Source organism: Piliocolobus tephrosceles, chromosome 6 (genome assembly GCF_002776525.5).
Source record: "Piliocolobus tephrosceles isolate RC106 chromosome 6, ASM277652v3, whole genome shotgun sequence".
Classification (NCBI taxonomy): Eukaryota; Metazoa; Chordata; class Mammalia; order Primates; family Cercopithecidae; genus Piliocolobus; species Piliocolobus tephrosceles.
In genome coordinates, this window is record NC_045439.1 from 90,826,121 (window position 1) to 90,842,318 (window position 16,198).

The 16,198-nt window shown below is 47.5% G+C and overlaps 1 protein-coding gene across 3 annotated transcripts in view; it reads left to right on the forward strand.

Annotated features, from left to right (window-relative positions):
- Positions 1 to 16,198, forward strand: part of ARNT2 (aryl hydrocarbon receptor nuclear translocator 2) — a 161,019-nt gene that overhangs the window by 131,692 nt on the left and 13,129 nt on the right. For all 3 annotated transcript variants that reach the window (XM_023193405.1, XM_023193407.1, XM_023193406.1), the window contains 5 exons: positions 4,460 to 4,532; positions 5,294 to 5,417; positions 10,672 to 10,771; positions 14,221 to 14,359; positions 15,043 to 15,208. In XM_023193405.1, the coding sequence (XP_023049173.1) occupies positions 4,460 to 4,532; positions 5,294 to 5,417; positions 10,672 to 10,771; positions 14,221 to 14,359; positions 15,043 to 15,208 (602 nt within the window). The remainder of the gene's footprint in view (positions 1 to 4,459; positions 4,533 to 5,293; positions 5,418 to 10,671; positions 10,772 to 14,220; positions 14,360 to 15,042; positions 15,209 to 16,198) is intronic.

A 16,198-nucleotide genomic window follows, 5' to 3' on the forward strand; every position in this document is an offset into this window, starting at 1 on the left:
CCAAGGTATGTGAATGGAGAGGGCTGGGTTTGTGCCCCACTTTGCCCCTTAGCCAGGCACCTGCGGCACAGCTACACAACTCCACACAGTGATCCTATCCTGTCTCCGAGATTCTGGGCCTGGGCTGGGCACAGCCTGAGTTGCAGGTAGGAGTGGTTGTCATTTCCTGGAAAAGTGTTTGTGGGTTGAAGGTAGGGCTCTGGGAAAGGGTTAGAAAATGGTTCATGGATTGCTGCCATAATGGGGAGTTCACTGCTTCAACCCCACCAAAGTCCCAAGGAACAGATTTTTCTCTTTCCTATGGCTCAAGATGCCCAAGGTACTGGAATGGGAGACATGGAATAATTGTCTGTGTTATAGCCATGGGTATGTCTCTTGGGCTAGGGCAGCAGCTTAGGACAGAGGAAAAACTGTGCAAGGTCTCCAGCCAGACAGACTTGGGTTTGAGTCCTATGTGTTCAATATTCGTGCCATGCCACCCATCCTTTACACATCAATTACATTCTAGCCGTGTCACCCTGGATGCATCATTTACATTCTAACTGTGTTACTCTGGATACTTAGTTCACACCCTGGACACTTACATCTACACTTTCATCATTACATCTCAGTTGCTTTATCTCTGAAATGAGGATACTGCAGAGATGTGAAAATGTTGACAAAGTACTGGCCATCAGTCCTACATTCAGTGGAAGGTGATGGTGTCCCCAAGGTGTGAATCAAAGCAAAACAAAACAAAAGTCATAAAGTAAGAATAAGGAGGTATAGAAAGGAATGCTTTTTTTCTATTGAATATTGTTTCCTTTTTCCATTTCTGGAATATCAATTTGTTTGGAAAATTATTTCTAGTGCTCCCACTTGGCTGGTCTAACAAGCATGGGCTGAGACTGCCTGGTAGGAGATCACGTGCTTCTGCTTTTATCCTTTTCCTTTTATCTGGGCTCCCACACTTTCATTAGGAGGCAGACTGTACCCTTCGATAGAATCTTGTTCGTCCTGAGGCATCATCTTAACTCACCACACTGTAATTGCTTGCCCACGCGTGTCTTTCCCTGGAGACTGTCAGTTCCATGAGGGCAGGGATCTTGTGGGTTCTAAGTCGTTGGTCTGTCCCGGTGCCTGGCAATAGAGTTCCGTACAGTTCACTGAATGAATGACTCCTCTGGGCTGGACTCGAAACAGAATGTTCGCCAGGTCCTCCAACTGCGGTTCCCATTGAGGAGACCTTCCTTTATGGTGGGGACACACACACACCAGGGCCATCAGCACAGAAGGCATGGCCAGAAGAGGAAGTGGTGTTCAGATCGTACATCTTTTGTAATGCTGAGAAAAAGACTTTAGAAACAGAATCCAACTTATTTTATGTTTCTCCAGGGGCAGAAGTTGTTCCCCAGATAAAAGTTATAGGGAGGTGCATTTGGGTTCTTTAGGGGTCATGCTTTTTATAAGTATTTCTGTCTGCAAATGGAGCAGGCTGCCCCAAAATGCAGTGAGCACTCTAGCAGAGAAAGTCAAGCAGAGACTGACCAGTTGCCTGTCAAAAGAAATGATGTACCGGGGGTTGCTGTTATCAGAGGAGCTGTGGACCAGATCACTTGTGTGCATTTGTTTCTTAGGAGCTGAGAAGAGTCAGAAAATAGCAATGCATCTTTTATGTAATCCAAACAGCCTACACTTGGAATGAGAAAATCTAGTCTTGCTCAGTCTTCACCACTTACCAGCCTGGTGGTTGTGTTTCTACCACACACAATTGGTGCACCCTCTGCCTTACCTGTTTGCCTAGGAGGAAGATTGAAGTTAACCATTGTGGAAAGGGCCAAATGGGATCCCTTGATCTCTGTTCTGATTAAGTTTGGCCAGTGGAGGGACTGACTGGAGACAAAGGAACAAGAGTGGAAGAGGAAAAGGTATTAGGCAGCCTTGCTCACCACGGCTCTCACAGGTCTGATAGCTGCTCACTCCTTCTGTCCCTTTGGCCCTAGGGATGATGATGGCTTCCTGTTGTTGCTAGCCTAGGGGCTCTTCACCATCCTAGTATAACATCTATGAAAGCTTTTTCTTTCCCAAATGGGGCAGACAGCAAAGCACCTTGAAATCAGAAGTATCAGATCAGTCCTTGGCTCCGTTCTGTGATAGCCCCTTGCCAGCTGGCCAACCTTGACAACTGCTTAACCTCTTTAAACTTCAGTTTCTTAACTTTAACATGAGGGTAAAGTAACCACTCTGAAAGTTTAGTGTGGGTATTGGATGAGATAATGTAAACACCTGTCCGTTTATGGCCATACCTGTTAAGTAGCCCCTTCCCTAAACCTTCTTTAATCATCCATTTTGAGGGTGCCATCTATTTTCTGCAAACCTCTAGCATCTCTGGGCCTCAGTTTCCTCATGCGGAAAGGGAATTAAAAAAACAGAAAACCCACTTCCAAGGTGACTGTGCGCCTAAGGTGAGTTGGGATGAATGCAGGCATCTAGCAGGAGGCTGGGGCAAATGCACAGGGGCGGGTGCAGGTGTTACCCCTGCCTTCCGTCCACAGTCGCCAAACACACCACCTCTTCCTGGGTGGGGGCCTCCACATTCTCACCAAGCCTGTGCTTTTGCTGACAGTTACAACTTTGTTAGAGCTTTTGTTACAGTTTGTTTACAGTTTTGTTACAATGTTCTAGCCATGCATTCCTGGTGGTTCCTCCCCAGGAAGCTGGAGCACCTTCCACACCTGCCCCTCCCCACCAGCCACTTCCTCATCGTACATAGCAAAGGCTTCCTCTCCCACTCTCCCCTCATTTCCTATCCACAGAATATCCAGCCAGCCCTCCCTGCATCCCAGACCCAGATGAAGGGAGGTGGCCTGTCTGCAGTTCCTCCAGGGGGTTTCCCCACCACCCGGTCCAGGACACAGCCATGGGTGATAAAAGTGGGACCATGAACATGTCAGAGGAGACCCCCTGTGATCGTTCTTATTTCAAAATAGACACTGGAAGTAAACAATGGAAATCCATACATAACCTTCTTAATTAATGCAGACACTTGAGAGATTGTTTTTCTTGGTGTTAAATTTTGCTCAACCACATAATATTTGTGGCCATATTTGCAGCGTGCATAATATATTGTGCTGCACTTGAACTTTTCCACACCTTTCATCATACCTTCCTGTGTTTCTAGACGATCTTCACAGTGGTTGCTGTCAGTGCTGTGGAATAGTCACTCAGGAAATTAATATGCAGGATTTACAAAGTCATTCCCGATTACTGTCAACTTTGCATGGGTAGCTCTTACTTCCTTCCACTGAATAATTTCCTTACTACAGACCAGCAGCAGGATGACCACCTGGGAGAGTGTGAAAGTGTGAGCAAGTCCACAGTCCCTCATCTGTGTCACCACAGTTTTCCGAAAAGGTCGTGCCATGAACACTTCCCCAACACCGTGTGACCGTGGTAGTTTCAATGCAAAGCCACCATGTGAAACATATTTTATTGACTTAGCAGTTGAAAAATTATACTTCAAAGGTGTTTTAATTTACATTTATTTTGATTATTTGAATGGCAAAATGTTTCCCTAACTTGCTTATTATATCTATTATATATATATGTTATTATATGTACATACAGTACATGTATATTTGTCCTTTTATTTATTTATTTATTTTGCTTGAATTGTCTGTTCATATGCTTTAAATTGATTGCTGGGCTGGGAGTAATGTCTGTTAGTAATTTGAATTGCATAGTACCACTAATAATTTTTTGCCTGTCCTTCTTAATGGTATTTCCAATTGAAGAGGATCCGGTCATTTGCCCCATTTTTAGGCTCTGAGCTATAGAGTTCACTTTCTCTTGAAAACAACCCAGTTTTTAAACTTAAAGCCACCATTTCCTCCAGCAAGTCTTTTTCTTCCCCAAATGGAGCAGGCAGCAAAGTCCTTTGGAGTCAGAAGTGTCAGGTCAGACCCTGGCTCTGTTCTGTCATAGCCACTTGCCAGGTGGCTGACCTTGACAACCACTTAACCTCTTTGAACTTCAGTTTCTTAATTTTAATATGATGGTAGAATAACCACTGTGAAAGCATAGTGTGAGGATTGGATGAGATAATGTAAACACCCGCCCGTTTATGGCTAAGTGTTAGCTGAAGCCAACTGCTTCATTCAGCATTAAACCCAACTGCTTTTCTGAATTTGCCTTAAAATATTTGTTCTGTGGTATCTTTTGACTCTGCATAAAATGAAGTCACACATCAAAATTGATTTCTTAAATAGTTGAGTGTGGTAGCCTAAACATGAAATGCAATGTCTGGAGTCTGGATTTAGGACATTAAAAATAAAATAAAATAATTTAAAATGGAAAACAATGTAGAGATCCATCGGGTATCACCCACTCTGCCTCTGAGGTATGGGAAAAGTCCTGGCTTAGCCCTATTGTCACCCCTTCTGTTCTTCATGACCCTCTTTGTTGTCTTCTTGTTTCACAGGCAACTTCAGCAACAGCAGGCAGAATTAGAAGTGCACCAGAGAGATGGATTGTCATCATACGACTTATCCCAGGTGAGTTTCTGGAAAACCCTTTCCCTGTTGGAATTGTCTCCAGCCCAATGGACTGGGGGACTCAATTCAGCCCTGAGCTTGAGCCCCTCAGCCCAAAGGATTGCCCCATCCACATGCTACAATGGAAAGAGCAGACCTACAGGTCCCCTGGGGGTCTGCTGCTGTCACTCCTCCCTACAGAACTGAGCCATGAAGAATGTGTGAGTACCAGGTGAAGAACCAGGGGCCATAGTCAACCCAAGGGCTGAAGGACATTTCTGAGGACCATGCGTGAACTCTAGTATGAGTGTACTCAGAGACCAACAAGAGCAGCTTCTGATCCCCTTGGGCCCCCTGGCTTCTTGGCCATTTCCCTGCCACTGCCTGTGTCCCATTCTTCTTCAATGTGCCTCTTCCTGTCATGCTCTGAGCCTCCCTCTTCACCAGCTCTGTCTTCTTTCCTTCTCCTATCTCTACATGATGTCCACCTTTCCTGATATTTAGAGTAAGTTGATTGTTGTTCATTTCTCGCTCTAAGAAAGTAATCAGTGTGACTCTGTTATCCTTCCTGTGACCTTCAGTTCACTGCCCCCAACCCCCTCACCTGCTCTTCTTGGCTTTCACATATAGAAAAGCTTCCCACCTGATAAAATGTTCCAGCCCCAAATGCCAGTGATTCCAGAGGGAGGGGCTCTGATGAAGGAGAGCTGGTGGCTTCTGGGGACACACACTCTGTGCCTTACGCATGAGTTGCTCTTGTGTTTTATTTAATGTGCAAACAGGTCCCCGTCCCCAACCTACCAGCTGGTGTTCATGAGGCCGGGAAGTCCGTGGAAAAGGCGGATGCAATCTTCTCCCAGGAAAGAGATCCTCGGTTTGCTGAAATGTTTGCAGGAATCAGTGCATGTAAGTTTCCAAATGGCACTGAGGTTTTGAGAGTGTGGGGTTTACAGTTGCTTTCAGGCCATCTACAGACAGCTACTCTTAGTAAGAGGGGGCCACGGAAGGTGAGTTTAGAGTAACCATTGCAGGGTATAAAAATACATGAGTTGGAATGGTTTCTCTCTACTCCTGGCCTTGCCTCTTGTATACCAGTTACCCAGGGTAACCAACCTGGGGCCTGACATCTCATCATTAAAATTTGAGGAGTTGGAACAAATGAGCTCTATTGTTCCATTGTGCTCTTTAGTTTTGTTAAGCCAAAGACATGTCTCTGTAAAAAGTTGAAATTCAATCCCTAACACACAGAGGACCACATTTTAACATCAAAATACGCAGTAAAAAAGAAACACAAAAATGATCCTCTATCCTACCACCTGGATATAACCATGTTTAACTTTTTAAAATATGTTTTTCCTATCTTTTTCTACACATATATATTCTTTTTTTACAGGAAATTGAGCTCACAGTAGCTTAGTTTTTTCACATGACAGTTTATTATGAACATATTTCCAGATTATTAGACAATCTTTTTTTGTCAGTTGCATAGAGTTCACGTGATTAATCCTCTGTGGCAGCCATTAGGCTGTCTACCTATGTCAGCAGTGCCGTTAGAGGAGATGGTGCAGTTATAACTTAAGGCATCACATGGGGCCAGCAAGTCCAGCTGCCTCGCCCTCCCACTCAGATTATCACTGAGATTAACAAAATGTAAAATTTGGAAAGATCTTTGCTGGTTCCAAAATCAGAAAAAGGATTCTATTTTCATGTGGTCAAGGAATTTTCACAAGATACAACGGAGTCAGGATGAGTTGAAGGGAGAAACCAGTTGGCTTGTGAAGAGGAAACATGGGGAACTCCGTCACTGGAAGAGAAGCCCAATCCTATCCCTTGGGGCTAACAAGCTGAAGACAGTGAGGCCCGAGGCGAGGACAGACAGGCCTGTGGAAGGTGGTGAGGGAGCACACCTCAGCCCTCCTGATGCCAGCATGTTGGTGGGAAGTCCGAGCCTCTGGGTGCTGGAGCTGCCTCCCGTTAGGGCAACAGGTACCAGTACAGCACCAAGACCCATTGTCAACACACAACAAAAACCAGACCCCTCAGCACAACAGGGGAGCTCCCGGCTCTTGGTTCCCATGGCCACCCACCCACATCAGTATTTCCTCGACTTTTCTAGAGAAATATCATTTCATCCAGTAAGAAGAGACAACAGCACATCTAAAAGGTTTTTTTCTCTCCAGATAAGCCTGAAATATTTGACCAGAGACCCACAGCGTCCCAGAGAAATCCAAACATAGACACTTTCCCATAAAGTTAACAAAACAGAAAAAAAAAAAAGACAGATAAGAAAAAAGAAGAGGGGGGAAGGGTCCAAGGGAAGGAACGAGAACAAATGTCCTCCTTTGGAAATGAATTTTTCTGATAAAGAGGAGAAGATTCAGAGAATCTTCAGTATTTCTTCTCTAGGTGATTCTAGGCCATCCTGCATGTCTGAAAATGAGTTATTTGAGGTGGCGAAAGTGATGTTTAATAAATTGGATCAGTACAAAACAGGCTAATATTGCAGAAATCCAAGTCAGTGAATTAGAAAGAAACATGAATTTTCCCAAAATACAAAAACTTAGGTTTTCCAAGTGAAAGAGCTCAATGAATACTAAACAAAAATTTCAAAGAAACTCACACCTACACATGATCTGTTGTATTTACTTTTTTAAATTTGAAGAAAGGAAGAAAAAATCCTGCAAATGTTGAGATTAAAAAAATTACCTTACCTACAAAGAGAAATCTTTTGTTAGCCTTCCCCAAGATATTAAATGCCAGAAGACTTAGGAAAGTGGCGGTGGTGGCGGGGTGGTGGGCAGCGGGGGCAGGGTGGACACAGGAATAAATAGAGAGTTCGGAAGAATATGTGACCCTGAAATTTTCCACCAGCCAAGCTGCTTTCCTATTTGGAGGACAACAGAAAGACATTCACAGACATGCACTATCTACATATTCTGCTTGCAAAAAAACTACTTGTAAAATTGTACTTGTTTACGAAATGAATCAAAATATAGAACATGAGAACAGAAATGATAGGTTGGAAGAGCAGTAAGGATGAAAAACGAAACTAATAACACTGAAAATTAACGTAAAAATTATTAGAAGATACGAAAGACAGAAACAATAAATAAAACTTAGAGTCTAAAACCTCAAATCAAGAAATTTAAAGATTTCTTCACCAAAGATCCAGACTCATTTTGGAATGGTTGTAGTATTTATAAATAGGTACAGATTTATCATCAGTGAATATCAAGAATTATTAAATACGTTGACTCCCAATGAATAGCTCCTGAATAATATGCTGCCAAAATGTGATATAACAAAAACAAACTGAAATTAATGATTTAACCTGAAAGAAGGGGTGGTGGAGATGCTCTGCAAACCCAAGAAGGAAAGTAGGGTCATCAGTGTCGCCAAAGAAAAATTCAAACTGTCCAGTGAGCGGAGAGGCTTAATTTATTCAGCTACAAGATGTAACCTAAAATGAAGACACAGATGTCATAAGCATTGAAATATGTGAAAGCCAAAATAATTAGAATTACAGGAAGATGCTGATAAAGCCACATTATAGTGGAAGATCTCAGTAGGCCTTTCTCCATCTTTAACAGATCACATAGATCAAAATAATAAAATGGAGAAAAATATAGAAGACTGAAAACTAGAGTCAAATATCTTTAAATACAATTTTATATATAATATTATAATACATATTGTTATATATAATGTTATACCCTTCAAATGTCCTGGAGCAGTTACAAAGAAAATGTGTTTCTTATTTACCCAAACCACAAAAACCTTAAACACATGAGGGGAAAAAAATGGGTTGCATTAAGTTTATTATCTTATTTTTATTTATATTTTTATTTTGTTTGTTTGTAGTTTTGAGATGGTGTCTTGCTCTGTCACTCAAGCTGGAGTGCAGTGACGTGATCTCAGCTCACTGCAACCTCCACCTCCCCGGTTCAAGCGATTGTCCCTGCTTCAGCCTCCCGAGTAGCTGGGATTACGGGTGTGTGCCACCATGCCAAGCGAACTTTTGTATTTTTTAGTAGAGACGGGGTTTTGCCATGTTGGCCAGACTGGTCTCAAACTTCTGACCGCAGGTGATCTGCCTGCCTCGGCCTCCCAAAGTGCTGGGATCATGGGTGTGAGCCACCGTGCCTGGCCTGCATTAAGTGTAGAGTCAAGAGAACTACCTAAGTCTACCTTCTTCCTGCAAGTTTGAGCCTTATCTCTCCCCCACACCAATCTTGCTCTTTATTCCCAAGATTCAAGATGTTATGATTAGGTTAAAAGTACACACCCAGGAGCCTGAGCTCCTTCCCTCCTTTAAGGATTTCCCACTGTCTTAACAACTGTCACTGCAGCAGAAGAAAATGAACCATAAAAACTGCTCAGTGGCCCCTTTTTATTAAAGCCTCACAGAAGTTGTTTCCATGCGTGCGAGAGTCAGCACGTGGTCCCTGCAGCCTGGTCTCTGGGCCCCAAGCCCACGAGCCTGAATGTCCATCACCGCATCACTGCTCACAGCCACTCGGAGGGACCTACACAATCTGCCCCCAATCACCACCAGCAAGCCAGAGATGGGAGCAGATGTGGGGGCTGTCTAGGCACAAAATAATCACCATGTAACTAACCTTTATTTCCTTTATTCCAGTATCTCTCTGTGGGCGAACATGTTAGGGATTGTAGGAATGAGACAGGTAGACATTTGAAGATTCTGGGGCACTGGGAGGGCATTTCAGAGAGCCCTGGGCACCCTCGATGACCGAAGGAGGGAGAACTGGAGCCTGCTGTCTAGCACCCTGCCACCATTCATGTTCCCACTCCTGTTTCTCAAACCACGATGCAAAGCACCTTCTCCCTCGTGTAAGACCTAAACAGCCAGCTGGGTCTTGAGCCTGTTTCTTCAGCCGTGTAGCTTTGGGTGAGCCTGTGGGTGAGCCAACTCTGTTCACCATTCTGTGGTGGCAGAAAATCATGCATTATTGCACCTCCTGGCCAGGGGCTGAGTGTTTTCAGTGTTAGAGAAGCTCAGTCTCTCAAAGAAACCTTAGTGGAAGGTCAAGGCACACGGGTCCGGGGCTGATCCCTGGACATCACCGGCTGTGGCATCTGATGGGTGAGGGTGGCAGGGGCAGCTGAGTTCCAGGGCAGTCGGAAGAGCACTGGGCTTGCATTCATGCCCTGGGCCCTCCCTCGCTGGCTGGTGACTTCGGACAAGCCACACCTCATTTTTCTCATCTGTAGCAAACAATAGCAAACTTTAGTTTCTGTTTGCTCTGTTATCAGGCACTGTCGTAAGCACTTAGGTTAACTCACTGAATTCCCCCTACAGCCCTCTGAGGAAGATACTTTTATTCTCGCCTTTTTTCTGTTGGGAAACTGAGGCAGGGGATGATTAAGTAACAGTCCAAGGTTGCACCTCTTACCTTGGAGCTGGGATTCAGACCCAGAGAGCTGAGATCAGAGCCCATCCTCTTCACTGTTATCCTGTGCTTCCTCATCCAGAACCAGAGGACTTGGAATCCCTACCCCACAGGGTTGAAAAGACTGGATAAAATAATGTCTGAGAAAGAAGTCTCATTAATTTTTTTTTTTTTTTTGAGGCAGAGTCTTGCTCTGTCGCCCAGGCTAGAGTGCAGTGGCGTGATCTCAGCTCACTGCAGCCTCTGCCTCCTGGGCTCAAGCAATTCTCCTGCCTCAGCCTGCCGAGTAGCTGGAACTACAAGATGGCTGCCACCACGCCTGGCTGATTTTTGTATTTTTAGTGGAGACAAGGTTTCACCATGTTGGCCAGGCTGGTTTTGCACTCCAGACCTCAAGTGATCTGCCTGCCTCAGCCTCCCAAAGTGCTGGGATTACAGGTGTGAGCCACCGCACCTGGCCTCATTCATTCTTTTAATCTTCCCCACTCTCCAAAAAAGCCTTGCCATCAAGCAGCCTGTGGCCTAGCCTAGGGGTCAAGAACAGCAGCCTAGTGCCCTCATATGCCAGGGAGGCTCCAGGGGAGATGAGGAGGCAGAGGCAAGGCTGAGGAGATTGCATGCAGGTGGGCTGCCCCAACTCGCATCCTCCTGTTCCTGTGCCCACCCCTGCACCTGTTCTTGGGGCAGCCTCCTCTGTGGTCTGCAGAGCAGGGAACCTTCGCGTGTGACTCCTGCTCTGGTTTTCCCAGCGGAGAAGAAGATGATGAGCTCAGCCTCTGCAGCAGGAACCCAGCAGATCTACTCCCAAGGGAGCCCATTTCCCTCCGGACACTCCGGGAAGGCCTTCAGGTATGTGCCAGTGAGGGGGACAATGGCTTGGGAAGATGCTCCCTCGCCAAGAAAGTCCTGAGTCTCAGAGCACAGCTCTGTGGGCTGTAATCATGAGTTAGTGGTTACCGGCGCTCTGGCCTTGGGCTAAACTGAGGATTCTGGTGGCTCTGCTTCTGCTCTGTGAGCCCTCCATGAGTTGCCATAGATTCCTGGTGTCAGTTACTCTTTCTTGGATGTGAACAGCACCAGCCACTGTGTTCTGTAGCAGTGATTGCCAGCGAGAAGGGAGTGAGTTCCCTCTAGCCAGGACCCAAGTAAGCTGGAGCTGGGAACAGCTGACAAGATAGCAGGAAGTATCCTGTCATCTGGTACCCAGAGGCTACAGCCAAATCCAAGGAAGACTGGACAGCTCAGCACATCATGTCTGAGCCTCATCCTAGGCTTCAGGCAGCGTGTCCAACCTTCCCAAGGCTTGGTCTTAGCATCAAGGGCATCTGGTAGGTCATTGAGGAAGCCCTGACATCATCACTGGAGGCAAGGCTTGGCTCCACTGACTTCTGGGGAGACAGAAGCATAAACTGGGAAGAACAGTTAGAGAAGAAGCTGGCAGCTCTTGGGGAGGGTGTGTGGGCACTCACCTGTGCCTACCGGACACCCTAAGTTCCTCATGCCCAGCAGGACAGGGCTCCTCCAGCAAGGTTAGCCAGAGCCTAAGCAGAGCTTCCAGATGTAGGCAGAGACCGGGAGGGTAGGTGGGGCTGGCCACTCAGAGAGAGGGCCCTGCCAAGTGACTGCCCTAGACACAAGGAATGAGGATCTTGCTTCCACACTGGTTTGTGGACAGAACTCCTGGAGACAGATTAGCAACACTGCAGTGGCTCTGGCCATGCCTGCAGCTGAGTCTCACTGAATTGCACACTGCTCTGAGGCTCTGAGGAGCTCTGGCTACAGGCAGGGGCTCTGGTCTGGGGACAGCAGACAAGATGGCAGCCCTCTGTGAACAGTACCTAACCATCATCACTGCAGGTCATGTGGCTCTGCTGAGCAATAGTCAAGCCCTCCAGACTTCTCTTGGCAGCTGAGTTACTCAGCTACTCAGCACTCATTGACTGATCTTGGTCTATGCCAAGCCCTGTGCCAGCCCTGCCCGAGTGCTCATGTTCATTGGGTCCTTGTGACACTTGCTGCTTGTCCTTCACTCTGGACAAAGGGGATCAGGGAGGGTACAGCAGCAGGAGGCAAGGAGGGGGCAGTTCAAAGGCAAGAGGATAGCCCAAGGTGGCATGGCCAGAGAAGGTCTGGCGGACTCTTCAGCTAGGTCTGAAAGCAAAAGTCAGGTTCTGCCTTCTGACCAGGGCAGAGGTGCAAGGGCCTGAGGAGTGTGCTGAGTGAAGCCTCGGAGGAGGCATTGTTGGAGGAGGCCTCACTAATGGGAGAAACAGAGGATGACCACGTTGTTCTCTGACAATGGCCTCACCCAGGCTCTGCACCTCAAACACTGGACTGTCTGCCCTGAGCCCTGTCTGCAGCAGCAGCCGTGGGAGCCATGTGAGGAGGAGGACATCGTCACTGATGGCCTTTGGGAGAAGAGTGAAGCTGCTGCAGACAGTGCCCGGGGCAGACAGTGCCAACATGAGGTGCACAGCCTGGGTGAGGCCATTGTCATAGAACCAAAAATGTAGGGTGCACAGGGCAGTGATGAGTGATGGGGAAGGAAAAGCAGGCTCGGGGCAGCTGGCAGTGGGGAAGGAATCCAGGGAGTGTCCGAACACCTGTGCAGAGCCTGGCATAGAAAAGGCACTTGCTGAGTACTAGTCTGTAAAATGAATGAATAAATGACTGAGTTAATTAAAGGATGCCTGTTGGGGCCAAAGCTTGTGGAATGTGCAGAATTTCCTATATATCCAAAGGGTCTGAGCTGGTTTGGGTTGGGGTAGGCTGTGGGATGAAGGACTCTGGGGCCCAATACAGCCATAGGGAACCCTGGGCCTCTTGCAGAATGATGTTGCTGGCACCCGAAGTGCATCCTCACCCACAGTCCTCCCGCTCTGGTCCCGCCAGTTTTGGTCCCTGCCTGTCCATACCAAGGCAGGCAGCTGTAGCTCAGAGGCCCCCAGGGAGGACTGTGCACAAGGGCTGGCTCTTTGCCCCAAGAAGCCCATCCCTTTCAGTCAAGGTGCCTTTCCTAGGGCTTCTATGCTATAGCGGCCCTCATCAATCAGTGTTTTGGGGAGGACACCAAGGGCTAAGGGTCTGTGGGAGAGGGCCCTACTAGACCATAATGACCAGAAAATGTCCTCTGAAGCAATACTTCCATCAGGAAGGAGAATGGGAAAGGAGCCCTTATGTTAAATGAGAAATTGATTGTACAAAGATGGGAATGATATCCCCTTTATATAAGCGACTGAACTTGTTTTACAATGATCACTGCAAGAATGTCTCTGACATTCTTGGTTTCTCCCTATTTTAAAAGGGATCAAATAGCATAGGAAACTTATTAGAATACAAGAGTAAAATTTTACCCAGTCTCTACTGATCTCTAGCCTGCCTTTCTTTTAACATGGAGCTGAAAATCCACCTCTACCAAAAGCCTTCTGTGATGAGCCCCATTCTGCCCTACTTGACTGATTCATGGGCACCCAGTGCACTGCCCTGCATGCTGAGCTAGTCCCAGGGAGGCAGGACGAGGGGCCTGAAACAAAATAAAATCTGCCCCCAGCCTTTTAGTCTTTGATGAGCTTCTCTTGGAATCGACATACCCCGGAAAATCTCCTGGAAGAAGCACCTGGTGGTACATACAGACAGTGCCTGACAAGGAGCTAAGCAGGGTCAGAGATTTAGCCTGCAAAGGACATGCAGAGAGCACAGCACACAGCAGGGACCTAATAAAGATGAAATGAGTTAAGTCGAAGGTGAACTGAAGGTGGGAGGGATAAACTCGGGGTAGCAGGACTCGGCCCCATCCAGCAGGTTTTCATTGAGAAGCTTTTCTTTCCGTTTAAAACTGACAGCCTGCAACCTATTTCCTGAATCCTTAAGCCTCATAGGTGCCCCAAAGGAACAAATTAACCAGAGCACAGAAGAGTGAGTGAACACCGGGACTGATTTTTATTCTAAGAAGCTTCTCTCTTTGTGGGATCCAAATCATCTGTTGAGAGCAGAGGATGTACAGGCATAGGATAGGGGCCGAGGAGTGTGTGGGAGACCCTAGGGGAGGACGAGGAGAGGAAGTACCAGACTACCGGACATGGCAGGACTACTCAGCAGTGTGGAGGAAGCCCTGAAGGGAGAGGAGGACAGCCAAGGGGCTTTGAGGCTGGTGATGTGTTAGTCATTTTCTCGAGTGACATGCCGCATGGAGAGAGAGCCAGGAAGGTGGCCCAGGGTGGATTGTGTGGTTGGCTGGGCGGGTAGACTCATGCAAACCAGGTGTGTCCTCAGGATAAATGCATTTTCCTATTTTCTAGCTCTTCAGTGGTTCATGTGCCTGGAGTGAATGACATTCAGTCCTCCTCTTCCACCGGCCAGAACATGTCCCAAATCTCCCGGCAGCTAAACCAGAGTCAGGTGGCGTGGACAGGGAGTCGTCCGCCCTTTCCGGGACAGGTATGGGTGTCTGTGAGAGCGTCTCCCCTGGGTGCCCAGAGAGGCAGAGCATTCTGGGAAGTGCTTTCTTCGGACTGCGGCTCTGAGGATGGGTCGGCCCCTAGCTGGAACCAACCACCCTCACAGCAGCTGGCTCCTCAGGAGCACCGGCCACCCTCAGGGCCCCCAGAGAGCTGGGTGCCCAGCCTGCAACTTCAGCAGCCTTTTCTCCTTACAGCCATGCCCTGGGGCAGCTGGCAGGAAAAGGCTGGGCAGGTAGAGACACCCCATCGAGAATGAGCCCCTCACTACTCTGGACCTCTGGCTGTTCCTGTGCCAGGAGGACATGAAAACACCCACCCTTGTGACACCCCCAGACCCCTCATAGTCACTGTGAGGGTGGGTGTTGCCTAGGGAGTTCTGGGTGTTCATAATGCCAAGGCCTTAGTAACCGGACGCCAGAGGGCCCGGATCCTTGTAGCCCTGGGGAGTAACTTTAACCAGACATGCTCCAAAGATTCTGCAGCTCCTGGGCCCTCACACACCGTGCTGATCCCAGGCCTGTGCCTAGCCAGACAAGAGGGCCATGGGGAGTCACTATCAACGCAGAGCAGACACTGCCTCTGTGACCAGCCTGGGGCATGGGTTGGGGGTAGGGGCCTGCTGCTGATGCTTTCCATCTCTTTGCTTTGTCCTGATTATAGCAAATCCCATCTCAGTCCAGCAAGACTCAGTCATCTCCCTTTGGGATTGGAACGAGCCACACCTACCCGGCAGACCCCTCTTCCTACAGCCCCCTCTCCAGCCCAGCTACCTCCTCACCAAGCGGGAATGCCTACTCCAGTCTTGCCAACAGGACTCCAGGGTTCGGTAGGTGGGGAATGAGGGAATGAGATTCTGGGAAAGCCAGAAAGCAAAAATGCTTTCTGAATTCAGGAGGCTGAGCTCCAGGCTCCCAGCTACCAAAACAAGGCCCGGAGGTTTCCAAGCACCTCCCCTCTCTCTGGCTATGAGGAGGCCTATGGTGTTCCTAAGAGACTGGATGCTTAGGCCTTGGCTTTGTGATTTGGCTTTATCATTTTCAAGGCACTGGGATGATGTTCCTGTGCTGTGATGTGATCTAAATACCATTTTAACCCATTATGGCCCTAGCAAGGATTTTCAGGTCCCCCAACTCAAAAACCTTATAGTCTTGTTTAAAGAAACTAGAGAATAGCTATAGAGACAATCAATTGCATAAATAATCCTGCAAAGTTTTCTCTTTCTTTTAAATATTAAAAACACCTATCTTACTTTGTTAACAAAACCTCACTCCATAGAGGGTTAAGGAACCGCTGTGTCCTGTGCATCTCTCAGGATCCTGGGCCTTGCCCACTCTCCACGTGTTTAAGGAACCTCCTCAGCATGTCTCCCAGGGCTGGGGCTCCACTCCACGTCAAGACAGGCTCATAAGAGACCCATGGTCCTTGTAAGAAGTCCGAGCTGGTGCCTGCTTTCTCACAGTGAGGTCACTGGGTGACACCCAGCAGTGCAGCTCGTAGAGCTTTTCTCTACAGAATTGATTCTTCAGATGAGCATGAAGCTGAGCCCAAACATCTGAATTTCCATGTGGCAAGTTAAAAGCTTACGTTAGAACTGCTTGCCTGTCAGCCTTATGAACAATTCTGTGCAGGCAGAGCGTGGTGACTCACATCTGTACCCCAGCACTTTGGAAGGTCGAGGTGGCAGATCACCTGAGCCCAGGAGTTCGAGACTAGCCGGGGTAACATAGCAAAACCCCGTCTCTACCAAAAAAAAAAAAAAAAAAAAAATTAGGTGTGGTGCATGCCTGTAGTTCTAGCTACTCAGGAGGCTGAGGTA